Genomic DNA, 21,441 nt, shown 5'->3' on the forward strand with positions numbered 1-21,441 from the left:
TAGCAACCAACAAGTTTAATTAAGATATTTTAAATTACTGTAACAATTTTTAGTTTGCTCACTCTTGAAAAAAATTGAATTCTGTTGTCTTCTTAATAGTAAAAGAATTATAGGAGAACACTGCCAGCTTTTAAATTTGAATAGAGTTTTAACCATTTTTTCTTTTCATCACAGCACAGTAAACCAGGTAACAAAACAACAACACTACTTCCATGTAGGAACAGTCCAGAAGAAACTTTTTGTACCAAAATTTGATTGCGCCAGGACAGGACTGACATACACATGTGAGCAGCAAATCTTGGATTAGCACTGAAGACCACTCTCATAACCTACTAGTTTAATTTGAGCTTGACAGTAACTTCGAGGGTATTGAATGCAAACAGAAAAAGATGTGCAATGTTTTTGGAGCCACACGAAAAACAGAAAATTAACATATTGTGAAACAGTTATATCTTATCATACTGCTTTTAAGACTTCTGCAAGGCCTCCACTAATTTTTATTTTCCCTTCTCCGTTTAATTTAGATCACAGCTACCAATAAAGCACTAGAAGAACTTTTCACTGTAATTAAAAACGATGTGTTGGATGAAACTGATCTATGTTGTATGTTCGCTGAAGGCATTAGCCAGAACAAAATCAGCAAGTAACTTAAATACAAGGAAAACAAAACAGTTTTATTCAATCAATTCAGTAAACAAATACGCCATAAAGGTAACTTTATTATTTACCTTTTTAAAAATCTCTTTTTAAAAAAATAATATCCTGAGATGGAGCAGCTGAGGGCACTGGGGTTGTTTAATCTGGAGAAGAGGAGGCTCAGGGGAGACCTTATTGCTCTCTACAACTCCCTGAAAGGAAGGTGTGGGGAGCTGGGGGTCGGCCTCTTCTCGCAGAGAACTAGTGATAGGGCTAGAGGGAATGGCCTCAAGTTGTGCCAGGGGAGGTTCAGGTTGGAAATGAGGAGACATTTCTCCTACTCAGAAAGAGCAGTCAGGCATTGGAAAGGGTTGCCCAGGGAGGTGGTGGAGTCACCATCCCTGGGGGTGTTCAAGGAAAGGCTGGACGTGGTGCTTAGGGACATGGTTTAGTGGGTAACATTGGTAGTAAGGTGATGGTTGGACCAGATGATCTTGAAGGTCTTTTCCAACCTTAATGATTCTATGATTCTATTTCAGACCTTGAGTATCAAAGTCAGTCACAGTTGGCTCCTCCCATCTGCTCTCATTTTAGGTATATATCAGAAAAGTCTTAAAATCAAGTTGTTTTGTTTTGTTTTCAAAACTGTATGAAAGTTGATAGCACAATGTTTCTGCAATGTTTCTGCTTGGTAATTACCAGGTGTTCCTTCAGGCATTCAGAGGAAAAATCAATACATTATTTTACCTGTCACATCAGTAGACAATGTAGACAAGCAAAGCCTTCAAAAACACTCATTTTAATAGTCATTGCTATTAAATGAGAAAGCTTCCACCTACTCAAACACAATGGAAACATTTCAGTTACCTTGAGTGCTAAAAGGCTCTTGTTAATTTCAGCACCTTCCAGCCTTGTCTGTCTGTCTGCACTGGAAGTATCTGCTCCTCTTTCATTTCCAGCCAAATCAATCAGAGAAAATTTACCATGCAATTTCCCTTTCCTTCGGAGAATAATCTGAAACACTGCATGGCTTCGAGATGAGTGTGCATTTGCAGATGTCTGACCAGATGTCCTTTAAACAAAAGGAGAGATGGGGAGGACATATGAAGACGTGAAGGACCACACATGTTAAACCTACTACCCTAGGAGTAGTTTTTTCAAGGCAGAGTCCTGTATCTTCTTACATATACTGACAGCATGTCTAACATACTAATGGAGACTGGAGATATAACCCTAATAAGTTGATGTATATAGTACAGTTATACCTATGTTTCCATCTCTTCATATAGAAATAGAAGATTTACAGTATTTTACCTGAGTCTTAAAAGCAAGAATAATGAGATCTTCAAAGATTTCAGATCATCAGAGAATTTACATGTAAAACGCCAATGGCATTTTTAAATGATCACGCAGCAGTCTGTGCAAAAAGCTAATTTTAAAAACAATGAAGCTGGATTTTAACAAAATATTAAAGTTTTATGCTTAACTTCTGTCACTATATATCAAGGCCTTTCAGAACTGAAGAATTTGGCAGTACTCCAGATTAAAAACAATGTGAATTTAAGTCAGTAATCTGGTTACATAAATGCACACAGTTCATATCCTATAGAAAATTTCTATCTAGGAGACAGAGAAAGTCTAAACTATCTTATTCAAAAGGCTGGCAGATTGATTACTTGCAGCCAACATCATTAGAAACCCCATTGTATATTAAAAAGCAATCACTATGCAGACACAGAGAAATTAAGAGATGTTCTGATTCTTTAATTTACAATGAAAAACTGGTGGAAGCTATGGGAGATACCTGCAGCTGTTGCCTATTTCAATAAGCTTAAGAACATCTTCAACACATTTGACTTCCCGTTCCTGTAATCCCACCACCTGGACTTGCTGTTTACCATCTTCTAATACTCTTAATTTTGTCTTCCTGTTCAACAAGTCAAAAACCTTTGGGGGGGGGGGGGGAAACAAAACAGTTAAAGAGGAATTTTAGAAGACACTTGTTTCAAATCCCATATCAAAATATGCAAAGTATCCCATGCAAAAAAAAAATAAAAATATGATTGGAAGGGAATTGTGAAGAATTATTTGAAATAAAGCTTTCAGAACAAAGAGGAGAGAAAAAAAAACCTTTTACATAACAAGCTCACAATCTCTTTGAGGAAGTGCTTTTTCACAAACAAGAGATCAGGTACTCACCTTACCACTGTAGATTTCAAAAAATGTTGCATATACTTGAAGTTCTAACTTCTTATAGTTTGGCTTCTTTAGCATTAAAAAGACATCTCGAGCTGTGAATATATTTCCAAATTAAAATGAAATCTAGTTATGTATTTTCATTTAGTAAAGACTCGTTAATATATAATGGTCTATTATAAAGCAACTCTCATAATTTGCAAGTATAACAAATAGGGTCAGTCACCAAGTGTAAAACACTGTATTTAAACTGCCAGATTATATTGGAAGATGCTGAAGACCCCAAATAGTAAACTCAATTAATCATTAGTATTATTACATTTTGGAAATAATCTATATGTCCTTTACAGGGTGAAGACTACACACCTCGGAACTACTTTGTATATTACTAAATCCCTACTGTAACACAAAATATGTAGAACCTTATATTTGCACAATAAGAAGCAGAAAATCTATTGACCTCAACTAATTTGCAAAAAGCCAACGAATCAATAAAGTCTCACCTGCAAGTGCATATATCCCCTTTGAACAATCTTGGTTCTTTCCTGAAAAGTCACCACCCATAGTCTACATTAAAAAACAACAACAACAAAAAACACTAAAAGTCACAAAACTGTAACTTACATATTTGTTGCTTATTAGAATTTAACCAAGTGCATTGTACATACAAAACGGTGTATTGCTGACATGTAGAAGAAACACTTACATGGGTTTTTCCACTGCCTGTTTGCCCATATGCAAAACAAGTAGCCATTCCCCTTTCAAATATGGTCTCCACTAATGGTCGAGCTGTAAACCTTGAATGCAAAAAAATAGTATGTAAGAAAATGAAACACTTGAAGTTGCCACTACCACAGGGACAACATACATTTTAAGGCCAGAAATGACAGAACTGGGTCTGTACTCTGAGATGCCAAAGAACATCTCCAAATTAGAGCTAATACAGCTCTAAGGCATTAAAATATCCTAAAACATTAAACAAAAGCTAAAAGGTGTCTCCCATTTATTCTACAACAATATAATCCTCCTTTAAACCCTGAGGAAAAAAAAAATCCTTTGTTTTAATAATGCAACACAGCACAGCTTACTACATGAAGTCTACAGCTTCCTAAAAAAAAAAAAAGACAGCATTAGAAAATATGGGAGCAGGAGAACATAATAGATAAATGCTTAAGTTTTGCCAATACAAAAATTCCTCTACGTTGTTTTTTTAATTCTTTCTTTTCTTTCTAAATCAGCTTCTAACACTAATTTTATGAGGCAGACGGACAAAACAGCATCGAGATTCTTAGTATCTTGAGAACATACATATGCTGAGAAAAGGCTCAAGAAGATGTATAACCAAGCTCATCAGAATAGAAAAATCTAGTGATACCTGAGGTATTACTTGATGTGTCAAAAATACTTTCCCAAAGTATTATTTTTCTATTTTAAAGGATTAACTTCTGCTTTTAAAAAACATACCCTGTTACTATTCCTAATGCTAGCTGTTTATCACTGTTACTTCATGAAACATCTTGAAAAGCAAAGTGTAACCTAATGGAGGGTTATCTCTATTAAATAATTAGAGTAAGAGTCTCTGCAATATACTTCTAAATGCTCTCTTTCTAAACTTCTTCCAGATGTTTCCTTTTATTCCACTTTGGAACAAACACAAAATTACTTACAAAAAGTATACAGGCAAGATAAACCCATTCAGCAGCCAAGGGTTATACAAAATGTAACGGAATCATCATTAAAAAAAAATAAATAAAAATGAGTGCACCAGATGACTTTTGATCAGCCTTAGTCTTTCTTTTTTATTTCCTCCAAGCATATACTTCATTTGTCCTCAAGAGGATATTTTCATCTCTCTGCTTGTTCTTTTAAATTTGGAATATAAATTTCAAGAAGCCTATTTTCCTAAGAAGCATACTCCATTATCTCTGTTGAGTTTGAAATTATGCATTTTGATTTATAAAAAGTGGTATTAATATTATCTATTTTAAAAAAAGACAGAATGCAATCATAACTAGAAACGTTTTCATAAAGCGTTATACAATTCCAAATGTTACCAAGCCAAAGGCAGTCCAACTTTCCTTCTACTAGAACCTTCTTTTGCAATCTTGACCTTTTAGATATATAAACTTTGTTTCTCCTTTAAATATTCAAAATGCATATCCATGCAAACTAGTGTTAAAAGGTTTTTAACATAAAAAAAAAAACAACTTGCAACTCAGTTTTGTGGCTCAAGGACACAAAATACTTAAAATACAAATTAGGCAAAATTAAACTACTAAAATGGAGTATTAGATTTTTTCCTGACAAACTCAAAATTTTTTTCCAGTATAGAAATACATTAATTTTATCATACTGAAGAAAACTGGAGTAACTAGTCATACTATTTTTTTGTTCCCCAGTGTGGGAGCCTACTATGACACCTGTCTTGCTCTTAATTCAGTTATAGCAGAAGACCTTGAAGCAAACTGTCCTTCAAGTAATAATCAATATTGTGCCATCTGAAGAAGAAGAAAAAACTGTGCACTACTACAAAGGCCAGAGATTTATTGTTTCAGGCTGAGTACAAACATATTTCAATATTTTCTCATATTACCATTAATTTATTATGTAACTAATAAAAGCCATCCAGAAGAAACTAAACTTTAAAATATGGTAACACTGTATGCCAAAAACACCTTTCACAATTAAACACTATGCTCACAACGATAAATGAGGACTAACAGGAAAGATGGAGATTAAAGAACTGGTTGTTAAGCAGGAGGAAAACCATTGCAAGTGGCAAACTTCACAAGGCTCTGCCACAGCTCTTCCATGTGAAGAAAGAAAAGAAGTCACCAATGGACAAACATTAGAGAGAAATCTCCAAGGGCATAGCTTTGCTTCAGTTTACACTAATGAAAGTCTTTTAAACTAACAGACTAAGGAGATCTGCATTTTGCTATCCTTCTTCTCCTAATTTTATCAAGCGCAGGACTCAAATTTTCATTTTCAAGGCTTTTTAATAAATCTTTCATTACGTATTTTCACTTATCCAATGACAGCATGTTAGCATCCACAGTCAACCAGGATATGATGCCAACTTTGACTTTGTAACTGTTGGATTAAAAACTATCATTAGTATATTAAATTAATATATACTCCTTAGGGTTATAGAAGGCACTCTCCAAGCATAAGGAGAAGTTAAATCATCAAATTCCATTCTAATATCAATATTCCTCACAAAATGCTTCACAACATTTAGACTGTATACCAAAATTATGACCTATCCTAATGTCATAACTTTGCCTGCTAGTGTATCTAATCCATTCAGTGACAGGTAGAATGCAAACAGCTACTTCTAAAAAAGTTTTTGAAGTGTTGTGTGCATTATTCTGTGACAGTCATGGAAGTAAAATGGAAGAATAAAGGAAAAAAGAGATCCAAATACCTTGGAGCTGTGTGTGTGTGCATCTTTGCTGCCTTTTTTTTTTTTTTTTAATCAGAAAGCTATAGCATTTTGAACAAAATAAATTAGCTTCCATGTAGGTCTGCATTACGTCAGTTAGACTTCTTCCAACAGCTCAGGAATCTCAGCAATATGAAAAACATAGCAATGCTCTTTTTTTGTACTTTTCTCCACCCTCTTCTGATTTGTTTCCAGAAGTTAATTATCTTATATTCAAACAGCACTGTATTTGGGGCTGGTGCTGCCCTTTTATTCCAAGTTTCCTGAAGACCAAAAGCAATGACTCAAGCTCCAGGTGCCGTGCACATACTAATTAATGAGAAAATAACACTGAGGTGGATGGAGTAGCAATGAAGTTGTACAAATATTCACTGGCTGAGAAGGCAGGTAATACACACTGTCTGGAAAGTCTGGGCTTGGAGAAAGACTGAGAACAGAACTGAGGTCAACAGAGGTGGAAATGGAGATGACATTGCAGATGAAAAATTCAGGATAAGCAGAGTTAAAATATGAGTATACAGACAAAAGAATGGAGGTAGCAATATACATATCTGATAACAGAGAACAGGGGTCAGGTCCATGACCCAGTTACTGACATGGGAGATAAATGAGAGATTAAATAAAAAAATACTCACAGAAGAAAAAAAAAAGCATTTACACATACCTGTAAACCATTTCATTAGGAGCCGTGTCATCAAAGGCATAATCAAAACGAAAAGTTTGGTTTTCTAGGTACCTTGTTAAATCCACCTTTTGTTTTGGCTCATGTACCATCACAACATCTTTACTAGGAATTGTTATTACATCAAGGTCTTTCATTAAAGTTTCTATAAAATAAGTGAAACATATATATTTAACTAGCAACACATCATTTTTTACATTGTTTTTCATTGTTTACATTCCTGTAACATCTCAGATAACACAGCTCCTCCAAGTAACAACAGTGCAGTAGACTAGGGCTTCTGATACCTAGATAGTAATCTTCTAAGTTAGAAATTTCATTTCGGAAGTCTATTCATCCTATCCTAGCAATTGCTAGAAATTTAAGAGAAGTGTTACAAAGTTGATTAGATAAAGAAAGATCATTAATTATAGCTTGTTGTATAGTCTATAATAATAACACTTTTCATGGATTTAAGTTCTTTTCCCAGGTCTTATAAACTCTTTTTACAGATTACTACCATACCCTGTGAGTTTTTATAAGTAAGTTCTCTTCTGGAGAAACTGAACACTGCAGTCTACTACTTGTACTGTCCAACATGCTTAGGAGAATCTTCTTGATTGTAAAATTTTGCTTTTATTTTCTGTAACTCTTAATGTTATAGTAATATGTTCACAGCTTCCAAAAATGAAAATATTGCTTTCATTCTACTTAGAGATTTCCATTTGTATATTCCTTCTGGAACCTAAAGCGTAGGTCTTTAATGTAGAATTTCTCTACAGTTAAACACTTTCGAAAAATTATCTTGTAAGCAGAAAGCTGAAAATGCTAATGATGCTTCCTGTCATTGGGAATGAACAGAAGCTATCTAGTTGTGATTTCAATAGTGAGTTCCCAGGTTATAATTACCACAGTGTATTACAATGTACAGCTAGTTGTTGTAGGAGATATGAGTCAGCAAAATACAGAGAACCCAGCGATCCATGATATGCACAAAAATAAAGATCTTTTGTGTGTACAGTCAAGATCAATAATGTGTCCTGCTTGCATTGCTATGTAAAATTTTGTAAGGCATGCAGTTCAAGAATTAGATGTGGCTTTACACAATCAGATAGAAATCTTTTCATCAGTTAACAAACTTATCAAACTGTACAATGCTTACCACTTCCAACACACCAACACAAGTATGCATTCAATTCACAATATAATCAAAATTTCAACTTCACTGCAATAAAGTAAAATGTAATTATTCTGCAGTAATCACAGAGAAGAAATAAAGAACACTGGTTAAAAGGGATATATGAAGGCTAATTATTTACACAAAAATCTTTTTCAGTTAAAGCAGTCAAATCTGTTATTTCTTAAAAAATTGTTTGGAATAAGACATTTACCTGCCCCCGGGTAATTATTAGGACAACCTGTATTCCTTGCTGATGAAAATGTGCAATAGTGTTTATAAAACCCACCATACCCGTTTCTCAACTGTAAATATACCTCACTGAAATAAAAATTTAAATTATCAACCTGAAGACCTACTTCCTACAGTCAGTCCACAAAATTATCAGTGCTGGGAATATCCAAAGACTATGGTGATACATCTGTGTTTGTGAGAGACTGACATAAATTCGTACAATTGATTTCTATTGCATAATTTGAGCACCTTACAGAATTTCAAAACACAGAACATGAAAAGGGAAAGGTAATATTTTTGATGTATTGTTATTGCAATAATAAAGGAAACAAACTATTTTTTATTTTTTCTCTTTGGGTTTTACAGAATAATATTCGTTTGTGCTTTTCAATTTTAGTCTTTCAATTCTTTCATACTCTTCAATTTTAAAAATGTGGCATGAGAAATACTGCTTCTTATGAATTCTCAAAAATAAAATACACATTTTCAGAAGAGTTTATCATAGGACTACTGGATTATCTCCGTGGTTCCTCCCCAGTCTAAGAGAGAAGCTTATTTAAAAAAATACAAAATAGCTTTAGTGTCAGCTTCACTTTTACTTAGGCACTCATCTTCAAGGCAACACCTGGAGTGCTGTGTCCAGTTCTGGGCTCCCCAGTACAAGACAGACATGGAGTTAATGGAGGGAGTATAAAGGAGAGCTACGAAGATTATGACAGGACTGAAGCACCTGTCATATGAGGACAGGCTGAGAGAGCTGGGCCTGTTTAGCGGGGAAGAGAGAAGACTGAGGGGAGACCTCATCAATCTCTATTAATATCTGGAGTGTCGAGAGGATGGAGCAGGTCTCTTTTCAGTTGTGCCCAGTAACAGGACAAGAGGCAACGGGTACAAAGGTACAAGCTGAAGCACAGGAGGTTCTGGCTGAATATGAGGGGGCACTTCTTTACTGTGAGGGTGACAAAGCATTGGAACAGGTTGCCCACAGAGGTTGTGGTCTTCTTCTCTGGAGATATTCAAAACCCGCCCGGATGCCATCCTGCACAAAGTGTTCTAGGTGATCCTGCTTGGCAGGGGGATTGGACTAGATGATCTTCAAAGGCTCCTTCCAGCCTCGGACATTCTCTGATTTTGTGATTCCAACAAACTCTTCAGAAATAATTTCTCAACAGCTTCTAACCACTAATACCTAAGGTCTGCAACTTGCACAGTTTGAAGTACTACTTTTGAATCCCAGCTTAGCCTTATGACAACTTGATGTCATTTACTATAATTTCACTTTGTCCACCTTCTGTGCAGGTAGAAGGCAACGTTTCTCCCAAAATGTATTAGATTTCTAAGTCAAATTTTATTACAGATAACCTTCAAGGCTAAAGCAGAAATTGAACTGCTAACAGATTTGTGCATTGAATATCCTTATTATACAGATTGTGAAAAATAATTTAAATTAACCAGCTTTTGAGGTTATGCATTCCTTTTAGATTATTATATATATATATTTTAACTTAAAAGTGAAAAAAATGTAGAAGCAGCAGCTCTAATGTATTTTGTGGAAGGAAAAATAACACTAACTATATACTGACATCAATATGTTTTCTCTTTCCTGTACAGTTCTCGCATATCCCTCTGGAAATGAGGGATATGATAATCCAGATAATCCTTAATGTGTAGCTCTGACAGTACAAAAATACTAAATAAATCTCTTGTTGTTTCATAGTCAGTGTGATGCTCTTTGAGTCCTTTAGCTAAACCACATATATACAATAAGGGAAAGAAAGAAACATCCTTCAAGACAGAAATCAGCTTAAAATGGTGCTGAATTCAGATGGGTTCCAATCCAGAAACACTTGCAGTTCTCACTTTCCCACTGACAGTGGAGAACATCATGAGAAGACCGGCATTTACTGGAGCTGAAAACCTAAACAACTTGGGGAATATTGTCTCCAGCCTAAGGAGCAGGCAGGAAGTGTGTATATATACTACTCATATATACAAAGATGTCACTAGGGAATGATTCCAGTACCTAAAAACAGGTGGTTAGTGCCACTTCATATGCCCCAGGATATCTTGCCCAATCCTCAGATGCAATTACAGATGAGTCTCCAATTTGTCTGTAACCCACAGGCCCTATGAGGATGCCTTAGATACTTCTGGGTGCCTAAAGTGTCATAGGACACCAACATGTAGGTACCACCTGAATTGTTCTAAACATCTTATTTAGGTCCACTTGAAAATACATAAAAAAATACATGTATAAAAAATGTGTAGAAAAGCTTTCATTGGGTAGCTCACTGATCAAGAGATTACTTAAAGGACAGTTTAAAAGAATGGTGATTCTTACACAACTGTAAGATTACTCAGGAAATTATAGCAGAATTGACATCCAAACCAACTAAATACACCCTAGATGACCTTGGAACAAAATTGCAGTCTCTGTGTCTCTACTCCCAATCCACAAAACTGTGACAGTTTAAACTACTTTTCTCCCTGACTTTATCCAGGTTATGATAAATCTATGAATTGTCTGGGTCACTCACACATATTGGCTAGTACTAGTGGAGTTTCACCTTTGATCAGTATTTCTATATCTCTTCAGTATGAATAATATAACTATCAGAAGCAGCTTTTCAGAGAAAGAATTCTGCAAAATATTAAATGGTCGTACCTTTTTTATTGAGTGGTCGTTTTCGTACACAAACACATATCCTGTGCTCATCAATCTACAAAGGAAAGAATCTATCAGTAAACTATACTTCAGTTCCAGTTATAGGGTACGTTACCTCTGCTTTTGAAGTAATTAACCAATCATATAAACGAAGAGAAATTTCCAATACAGTGAGTCATCTGAATGAGCAAAAGCCCATTGCATCTGCACAATAACCAAGAAACTGAAAGGGAGAGCCATACATTAAGGATAAAAAAACTGTGCAGATAGTGACTGGTTTCTGTAGAGTACTAGATACAACTTACAGCAAGCAAATCCAGCTGTAACAGGGTGGATACGTTATTCATGGAAATTGTTAGGGTCTCACATTTCCACAAACATCTGATAAAGTCATTTAAGGATTCCCCTGACTTCCCTGAAAATCAAAGGCCCTCATCACCTTGAAAAATCAAATATTAATCTTTACACTCCACAAGGTTTTTCAAAGAAACCCAAGTGTTTTGTGTGCACATCATTTAGCACCCAAGGAAAACACAGAAAAAAATAAATCCGTGCTATGAAGAACATTAATACATACTAAGCAACTTATTTTTCATGTTTACAGACAGAAGTATAGTCATACATTGGAAAAAAAAATTAAAAACCCATAGAAAAAATACAGAAGGATAAAAAAATGTCCACATTGCCTAGGGTACTTACAGGATCTGCAGTTGTCAACGGTCTATAATCCAAACTTCCCCTGAAATCTCTTATCATACACATAATTTCATAATTTGGGTTTGTAGCATCAACATCCTAGAGAAGCAAGCAAAAGAATTTTTTACATTATTTTCCTGAAATGGGCTAATTTACATAAGTTCTGAATTCACTCATAAAGAAAAATACATATTAACTGATGTTCTGATGTAGGTCATTTACTGATCAGAAAGGAAATTATATGGTCATTATATGACCTTTATTTAATATTTTTGGTTGTCAAAAACACTTTTTAATCGAGGACTCACTACAAGTCTACTCAAGGAAGAAAAATGACTCCCACTTTTGTCAGAATCAACACATTAAAGAAACACTACCAAACAACTTCACAACAACAGGCAGTATATGCAGTCAACGCCTCTTAATCTGAGATAACACTGGCCAAAAAACAAATGGATAGACAACTATATAGGCATAAAATAGGCTGCAGAGGACCATGCAGGTACCCCAGCTGCTCTAAGTGAGATGGCTAAAGGAGTGTTATCCTACCAGTGGTCCTGAGTTAACTTCTACAGCGACTTGAATGCACTGAAAACTCTTAAAATCATAGAATTATGGTTGGAGAAGACCTCTACAGTCATCAAGTCCAACCGTCTTCCAACACACCAAGAGGCCCCAGAAGCAGAAGCTATCCCAAAGACACATGATATGCTACATCCAGGCTCACAAGCCCTCCTACCCCTAAACCTGGAACCACAAGTACAGTAGCAAAAGGACACACAAGAGCTCATGCACGGAGCCCACCTAAGCCTTGCTAAGTCAGAGGTGTAGAGCTGGGCAGGCTGCACAATTACTCAAATATCTTTTCCTAAAACACCAATTTTTACAGTTTGGCGACATCCTATTGATGCCATACACAGCCAATTCTGGTCCTCAGACCTTACTGAGCTTTGCATGGCTCCCCACAAGTAAGGTAAAACACCTTCTGGACCACAGCAGATTGTGGAGGCAGCACAGGCACTTCCAGAAAGCAATGCACTGAGGTTAACAAGCTGAAACTGAACCATCAGATGTCTGTGTATCTGTGACAGAGTTGATCCCCATCTTAGATAAATCTGTGATGTGGTAATCAGAAGTTGACTATACTTTTATGTTCTCCACTCTGACTACTATGAACTTAAAACTGCTTACAGTAAGTCCACACAAAATGTATTACTGCTGAAACGTTTCCTTCTAAAATTCAGGAAGAAGTATTGCTTATTATGGAAAAAGTATTTGCCTAGTGTTATTCAAATTCTATTTAAAGGTCTTGCCCACTAGAAGACAGTGGTTTCTTGCCCACTAGCGAACAGTGCTGCATTTCACAACAGAACACGCAAAGCACCAGAAAGCACAGATACAGAGAGGTCATCAAGGCAACCACAACTTTCTCATACAGAAGTTTAAGACTTAGGTTCAAAGGCAGTATTCACAGAAGTGAGATAAAATGAATATTTTAGGTGTAGCACCATGTCAAATAATTTTATGATATAAACCAAAAATTAATTGTTCCTCACACATAAAGACATAGTGATATTTTTCATTTGTTTAAGTGGATGAAAATTAGAGAATGTGAATTCAACATAGGTCATTTTAGTTCAGCTTAGAAACATCATTAAACCATGAAGTAAATTTAAACTGTCTGAATTATTTACTAAGTGGTGGTACTTCTCATGTCAGTAGCAGATTGGTAGCATCTCTTCAGAGGGATTAACCCATAAGCACAAGCCTGCCAACAAGATTACACTACTGGTTTTGCTAAAGCTTTTACACTACTGTGACAGAAAGTCATTTAATATTTAGAGATTTTTCTCACAGGATTAGCAACTTGCACAAAAATTTCTAACAGCTCACTGCCAACCTGCCTGCACAATACAAAGCTAACCTATAAATTCCTTGACAGGTTTAAAGACGAAAAAGAAAAATAATCACTGTTCAAATTTGCCCCTTAAATACATCTCTTATAAATTCCTAGACAGGTTTAAGGAAGAAGAAAAAAACACTGTTTGAATTTGAGCCTTAAATACATCTCCTACAAAGCATCAAAGATCATAAGGAACAATTTATTATAATGTTGAAATATCTTCTGTAGAATAAAAGCCTTATCTAAAAGCCAAAGCCTTGATTATTTTTATCAACATATTTTCCCTAAGAAACAGCTATCATCAGCACTTGATTTTGAAATAACATATGGAAAGTTAAGTAATTGTAAGCATTTATTTGTGTAGGAAGAAAAAGAGGGGGAAAACTATAAATAGCTATGAGACCAATGCAGCTATGCAACAAAATGGTTTATCAGACTTTTATGCAGGATGAAAACATTTTAATTTCAAGATTATCACAGTTCATAAAAATTACTGAAGAATGAAAAAAAGAACCATCTAAACTAAAAATACTAACCTGCGCTCTTTTTTCTCTAAGTTCCTGCTGTTGTAACCTTCTTTTTTCACGTTTCTCTTGCAATTTTTCAACCTCTTTTACACAATTAGATTTTCTACGTGCTTAGAAAAAATGATATAATTTAAAATATTTTCAGTGTGTTGCATGGATTTAGTATTTACACTACAATTATATTAATTAATCAATATTTAGAATGCATTTATTTATATCAACTGTTTTTTCAAGGAAATCAGGGTTACTACAAAATAAGTATAAAAATTTAATTTCTAAAATTCATAGAATATATAAATTAGAAAAAATATGGGAATGGGACAATAACTACACAACCAAAAATACAAGGACAATGACCTTCAAAAAACATTTGGATAGATACATTTGGACAGATACATGTGATCTCTTGGTTTGTATTAAAAGCAAGTCCAGGCAAATTAAAAATAAAAATAAAAAATCACACATTCATGGTTAAAAAAAGATAAAGGAAAATCAAATTCCAAGCACCAGCACAACTATGACAAAACTGAACATTTGTTTAGCCACAGGGCTCTGAAGAAGCTTTGTAAGGAAGCCTACAGACAACTGCATATATAGATCACTTGTCATTTATGGACAACAACATAATCCAAGAGAATGTACATGTAATGCCCAGAATGAAAGAATCCTTGATACACTGTTTACATACAAGGGGGTCCAAATTCCTTTTTTGCAGCTTGAACTGGAGATATATCTGAAACACTACCGTTCTGTTGTGAGGAGGAAGACTGCTCAGGAAGCTGAGTGGGCCGTGCACGTGCAGAACCAACCACTGCAGAAGAAAAGCACAAAGCTGATCTAGATGTGAAAGAATAACATTTCTACCAAATTCTGAAATGTTTTAGTATGACAAGATGAAACAAGGCCTCTTTTGAGACGCAACAATTTGTCAGTGCGGAGGAGAATCATATGTATGGAAAGTCTATTATTAAAGACATTTGGTATGCAGCCTTTTTTATCCTAATGTTATATACCAACACAACATAGTTATTAAGTACCAATGCTGCCCATGCATACTTTTAAATACTGTACTACACAATTAGTATAACTTATTATGTACAAAGAATGAAGAATGTACTTGTAGATACACAGTCTTTCAGTGCTGTAATTTTATTTATGTTGTGATTATACCAAAAACCCAGCAAGAAAATGGCCCTGCTGTTTCACATTCTCTACAAATTAAAAAAATGGTTCCACCCCATCAAACCTACAATATCTTGAGGACTAGAGGGAAACAGATGAAAAGCAGCCAAGTGCAGTTCAAACTACAAGTGGAAGAAACAAACCTTTTTGAGACCATATTGAAAGTGATATGGATACAATCAACATGTCTACCTAAATTTATGCATTTATTCCATATGTGATAGAGATGCCAATTTCTAAAGATGCAGATATCTGTTCCCAGTGAATGCAGTGGGAGTAGTAAGCATGCAAGCCTCTCTGGCAGAGCTGAATATTTTAAGTTGTTATTCAAAGAGTTGCTTCAAGCACCTCTGCTTCAGCTAGCCAGTTTCTTGCAAGTGCTACTAATAAGCTCTGCCAGAAAAGCATGAAAGTGAAGGTAACAGCTTTGATTAATAGCTTAGAGATGACATTTCAAAGTTAGTTATGTTCAGCACAGGTTAGAAAATTAAAACAATAAGCAATAACTATTCCTTTCCATATTACAGATGCATTACATCTGCAGTCATCTAATACTTACTTCATTTCACCTATTATTCTGTGACATTTTTATGGTTTTTATAGTTTTTTCACTATTAACTGTAAAGAAATAACCTGTAGGTTTAAAGTGTTCTTTGAATTAATGTTTACACACAGACTGTTAGAAAACTAAGCCAAAAAATTGAAAGTGTAAGAATTTTATGTGCACTACTCATAGTATATTGAAAAACTCCATTAAGCTGAAGTAAACTGAGGATGTTTTAATTTGTAAAAGTTCCCACAAAATCTATAATGATTTATAATAATTTATAATAGCATAATTAATTAACTTCAAATTGTTGCACCTTCAGTTCATTCAGCTTAACTTTCCTGATGCTATATTGCTTAAACTTGCACATAAATATTATTCATACATATCCATTCCTAAATACATATAGCAGTAATTCTAGGAATGATGTGCCATGTCTTCTACATGTCACATGTGTACACACTGAATTAGAAAAGCAGAACTATTAAAGAATTTTAGATGAGCAGGAATTCAAAACGTTTCCATATTTTTTCCTTCCTTGAAATGGTCAGATGTAACAATTACCTCTATTATCTCTGGCAGAAGTATCATTCTTAACAGCTGCCACAGTTCGTCGACTCTACAAAGAAAGAAATGTCTGTTATTTGATCACCTGACTATTGAAAACATAAATTACAGCCTCATCTCTTCCTCTGACATAACATCAGCAACACTGAGAAGTGATAAATACGAAATGCCACCCCGAAGAGCCTAGGGTGAAGACTACTTGAACTATATGTACTGCTTCAAAACAACCTCCTTTTCTATGTTTTTACTTGAGCTATACCTAGTTATATAAACATTAGTCCCCATCTACCTCCCTGCCAAACCTATTCTTAGAAAATTTTCAGAAACCCCCATTCACCACAGGAATAAAAGGAACATATTCAACAAGTAGTTCCACAGACAAAAGTAAGATTTAAAAATTCAAGTGTGACTATATGTATAGAAGTTCTGTAAGTTTATTATGAACATACTGCATAGGTATTACCAACCTTCACAATTTTGTTTACTTTGGCTGATGGAGTAGGTGGTGGTGGTGTCTCTGGACTAGGTTCAATATCTTCATCAGGTGCAAGATCTGGATTAAGTGAAAATATGCTCTCCAAGTCAATCTGTTTAAAAGAACATAAAGCATATTTGTGAGTCTAAGAACAAATTCAACCTCTCAATTTCTGCTGTTAGACTTGAGAATAAACAATAAATAAATTTATTGTTTTTACCACACAACTATTTAATTCTATAACCTGAACTATCTCATTTTGTGTTCACTAAAACATCTTAAGCATCAGTTATTGTCTTACTTAAAGCACACACCCTTCAGAAAACAGATGAATTACAAATGACCAACAGATATTCGCAGTTCTGTAGAGTGATTAAATTAAAACAGAAATTGCTAGTATTAACACACAAAAAAAAAGAAAATTACTGCAGATAATGAAAGACATTCTATAACATAAAAAGGAGATCTCAGTTATTTGAAATTTCCCAGACAGTGCAAAAGGAACAGACAAATTACAGTGACCCTAAAAATAAAAACAAAACTGAATCTATATTAAACATACTACCCTGTTTTTTTCTTCTAAGTTCTCCTCCTTCAAAATGCCATTATCTGAGGAGGAGGGAAGATCTAAAAACTAGCAAGCTTCAGATCTATTGAAACTTGGCTTCCTAAAGATCTTAAATAGTTTGGTTTCTAAACTGCCACTTCCCTTGGCTGGACCTTTCAAAGATATCATTAGTACATGGATTCTTTATGTCCAGAGGGTTGAGCTCCATGGATGAGATCACTAGGACATGCTCATATTTTTCTCTTTTTCCTATGTTTTAACAAAACTAGTTAGGTGTAATTCTGAGACGCTTCTCAAAATCTCAGCTTGAACAGGCTAACTTGGTCCAAAACTTCAAGGAAGAAGGAATAGCAAAATATAACTGAGACACACAGAAAGATAGTTCAAACAAGCAAGCCTAGAAAATTATTGCCAAGGAAAAAAAAAAGTAAATAAACGAGAGTCCAATTCCTCATTAAAACAGGCACAAAAGAATTTCTAATCTAGCTATCCCACTGGTTTCCTGTCTGAACCGCAAGTCTTTCTCCCTCTCAAAAATTTGATTTTTCTACTTGTAAAAAGGGGATAAAAAGCTCAGCCTTTGTAATCTTGTTCAAAATCAACAGATGAAAAGCACTACTTAAAAGCTATGACACAGAGCTCAGGAAGTAAAATCTGACACAACAGATAAGATTTTCACAACAGCTCCCATTCAAAACAGTCTGTAACCAAAGAAGCATTAAGTAAAATAATATTTATATCTTCTTTTCATTTATACACTGCAAATTTCTAAGTAACACTCATGTAGGCTATATATTATTTAAAAAGAGAAAGGTTCTAGAACAGTTAAGTTTACCTCTTTGCCTTTAGTATCTCCATTTTCAATCCATTCAACGGTTACACTTTCATTATCTTCATTTAGGGATGTTACCATAGCTTGATGAATTCGTCCTGGAAAGGAAACACAAATAATCACTTATTAACAGGTGAAAAAAAAACTCTCAGAAGCTATTTGAATACATGTATGCAGAGGAAGGCAGGAAGAAGACGGTTAAAAAAGAAAGGGGAATAAATAAAAGACGGTTCTTGGCCACATTCTATAAACTGGCTCAGATGCGAACCACTATCAGAGGTTCTACTGGGACAATACCCAGTGAAAAAATTCAAGAAATATAAAACTGAGTGGTAAGTAAGCAAAATACCATGTGAAAGCCACACCACTTAAAATCTTTTTCCTGTAAAATGTTTTAGTAACATTTCCAATACCATGATTACCCCATGGGTGGGAAAGTTTACTGTGGTATGCTCCACACAGGCTTTTTTGTATTCTTTCTAGGCTGATACAACAAGTGTCCCGACATTGGAGTAAAGCACCCTGACATAGTATTCTGATATCCATTCCTTATGGACATTCAATCAGTTGGTAACTCAGCTAAAATTAAGCTGCCTGTAACAACAATACAAATCCTCATTTTATAAACAACTGCTACGGTGCCATTGCTATGACTTTTCATGTGAAAGATCTCAAGCCAACAAGCCCCTATAAAGATAAATAAAACCAGTAAGCTTCCAGTAGGAATAGAGATTTTCCTTTTAAATAAGTAATATATTGCACTTTTCTTTATATCCTCTGACACACTTTATTGTATTTCCTATGTATGGTAGCAAGGAGTGGTTGGAAGAGCAGAGCAGCCATGCACTGACACAAAAGGATCAAGATCCATCTGTCGCATCTTTTTCACACCCATGTGTTGCCCGAAGAACACCAAGAACTCATCTTTCTAAGAAATAAAAATCCAATGCAACTGCTCCTCGGATACCCTCTTTTAATGAGCCATAGCACAAACAAGCAATCCCTAACTCTGTTGTACATGACAGGCAAACATAGATGATACAGTATGAAACATATTGTAAAAAAAGTTACTCCCAAGTATATATATACACGGCAAAGGCTCTAAAACCTTCTCCCACAGAACCAACTCATATGCAACTCCTCCTCCACCATCCTGCCTGCCTGTCAAACCAGAACAGTGTTTTAATTGACCTCATGTTTATATCCACCCATGAGCCAACGTCCACATATCCAAGAACCATGTACTGCTCCCAAACCATAACCTGACCATACTGGAACAGACAGTTCGTGCATAAACTGATTCTGTGGGTAAACAGTTTAACTACGAAAACACCTTGGTCCTTCTCTGTATGTCATTCCCTAGGTCTCCTCCATGTTGCATCTTTTAGAGACAGTGACTACTCATGGCTTGGACAGATGTGCTGTTTACTTGGGAAAAAGTGGCAGGAATGCTGGCCGCAAACACTCATGAATGGAGTTAAATCTGGTTGGAAACCAGTCATAACTGGTGTTCTTCTGGAGTCAAAATTGGTGACAGAATTGTTTATCAGCCATCTTGATGAGAGGGCAAAGTGCACCCTCACTGAGTTTGCCCATGACACCAGCTTGGGCAGGACTGCTGATCTGGTTGAGGCTAGGAAGACCCTGCAGAGGGATCTCGATAGGCTAGATCGATGGGCCATGTCCAGCTGTATGGCGTTCAACAGGGCTAAATGCTGGGTACAACACTTGGGGCATAACGACCCCTTGCAGCGGTACAGGCGTGGGGAACAGTGGCTGGAAAGTTGCCTGGCAGAAAAGGACCTGGGGGTGCTGGTCAACAGCCCGATGGACATGAGACAGCTGTGTGGCTGGCTGGCCAAGAGAGCCAACAGCCTCCTGGCCTGCACCAGAAGCAGTCTGGCCAGCAGGAGGAGGAAAGTGATCGTCCCCTTGTCCGCAGCACTGGTGACACAGACCGCACCTTGCGTGCTCTGTTCATTTTGGCGCCCCTCGCTACAAGAAGGACATTGAGTTGCTGGAATGCATTGAGAGAAGAGCAGCAAAGCTGCTGAAGGGCCTAGAGAACAAGACCTATGAGGAGAGGCTGACGGAACAGGGGTTGTCTCGTCTGCTGAAAAGGAGGCTGAAGGCACACCTTTCTTCAACTACCTGAAAGGGAGTGGTAGCAAGGTGGGAGTCAGGTTCTTCTCTCAGGTGACAAGTGATAGGATGTGAGGTGACAGCCTCAAGGTTCTCTAGGGGAGGTTCACATTGGGTATCAGGAAGAATTTCTTCACAGACGGGCTGCTTAGGCGGCGGTGGAGTCACCATCCCTGGAAGTACTTGAGACATGTAGGATGTGGTGCTTAGGGACATGGTTTTGTGGTGGACTTGGCAGTGTTAGGTCAATGGCTGGACTTGATGATCTTCAGGGTCTTTTCCAACCTACGTCATTCTGTGAAAAGGCCGCAAAGGGGAGGCAGGAACTGGAGCGTTATCTCCTCTGAGGAAAGGCTGAGAGAGCTGGCGCTGTTCAGCCGGAAGAGCAGAAGGCTCAGGGGATCCCATCAAGGTGTACAAATGGAGGGTGCATACAGGACAGAGCCCGGCCCTTTTCAGTGGTGACAGAAGGAGAGCCAGGGATCACAACTGGAACATGACAGGTTCTGTCTGAACATCAGCAAATGTTTCTTTACTGTGCGGGTGACTGAGCAACAGAACAACTTGCCCACAGAGGCTTTCCCACCAGCAACAAGGGACGAGCCCTTCTGGCGAGTCCCTCTGACAGCCCTCAGAGGAGCCGAGTCAGGGCGCTCTGTTTGCACCCAGGGCATCACCAGGGTTCCCTGCTTGCATTGCTGGAGCACGGAGCTCAGCAGCCTGCCACCACAGGACCCAGCATGTCGGAGGTCAAACACCGCCGCTAGGCTGTGACAAGATGGCAAATGCCCTGCAAAGCAGCAGGCTTTCCCCTGTGGAGGGGCTGCTGTCCCCACTGGGCAGCACTTGGGGGCAGCCCCAGAGGCCTCTGTGATGTCACAGAGCAGCACCCGTGACTTCTCCAACCTCACCGCTCTGCCGCGAGGTGCATTTGGTTCAGGACTCCTGTGAGTTCAGACGCGTGGCGTGCAGGCTCCAGGAGCAGCCC

At 36.7% G+C, this 21,441-nt stretch overlaps 1 protein-coding gene across 7 annotated transcripts in view; it reads right to left on the reverse strand.

Annotated features, from left to right (window-relative positions):
* Positions 1 to 21,441, reverse strand: part of KIF2A (kinesin family member 2A) — a 60,092-nt gene that overhangs the window by 16,319 nt on the left and 22,332 nt on the right. For 5 of the 7 annotated variants that reach the window (XM_083817388.1, XM_083817385.1, XM_083817389.1 and 2 more), the window contains 13 exons: positions 18,315 to 18,409; positions 16,904 to 17,023; positions 16,434 to 16,488; positions 14,829 to 14,951; positions 14,150 to 14,250; positions 11,714 to 11,809; positions 11,015 to 11,069; positions 6,942 to 7,104; positions 3,539 to 3,629; positions 3,336 to 3,399; positions 2,836 to 2,927; positions 2,441 to 2,583; positions 1,504 to 1,708 (listed from right to left, as the gene is read on the reverse strand). In XM_083817388.1, coding sequence (XP_083673514.1) covers positions 1,504 to 1,708; positions 2,441 to 2,583; positions 2,836 to 2,927; positions 3,336 to 3,399; positions 3,539 to 3,629; positions 6,942 to 7,104; positions 11,015 to 11,069; positions 11,714 to 11,809; positions 14,150 to 14,250; positions 14,829 to 14,951; positions 16,434 to 16,488; positions 16,904 to 17,023; positions 18,315 to 18,392 — 1,386 coding nt within the window. In that variant the 5' untranslated portion in view covers positions 18,393 to 18,409. Of the gene's footprint in view, positions 1 to 1,503; positions 1,709 to 2,440; positions 2,584 to 2,835; positions 2,928 to 3,335; positions 3,400 to 3,538; positions 3,630 to 6,941; positions 7,105 to 11,014; positions 11,070 to 11,713; positions 11,810 to 14,149; positions 14,251 to 14,828; positions 14,952 to 16,433; positions 16,489 to 16,903; positions 17,024 to 18,314; positions 18,410 to 21,441 lie in introns of those variants that run through there. The other 2 variants (XM_083817386.1, XM_083817390.1) reach the window with 1 other exon arrangement.

Source organism: Anser anser (genome assembly GCF_964211835.1).
Source record: "Anser anser genome assembly, chromosome: Z".
Lineage (NCBI taxonomy): Eukaryota > Metazoa > Chordata > Aves > Anseriformes > Anatidae > Anser > Anser anser.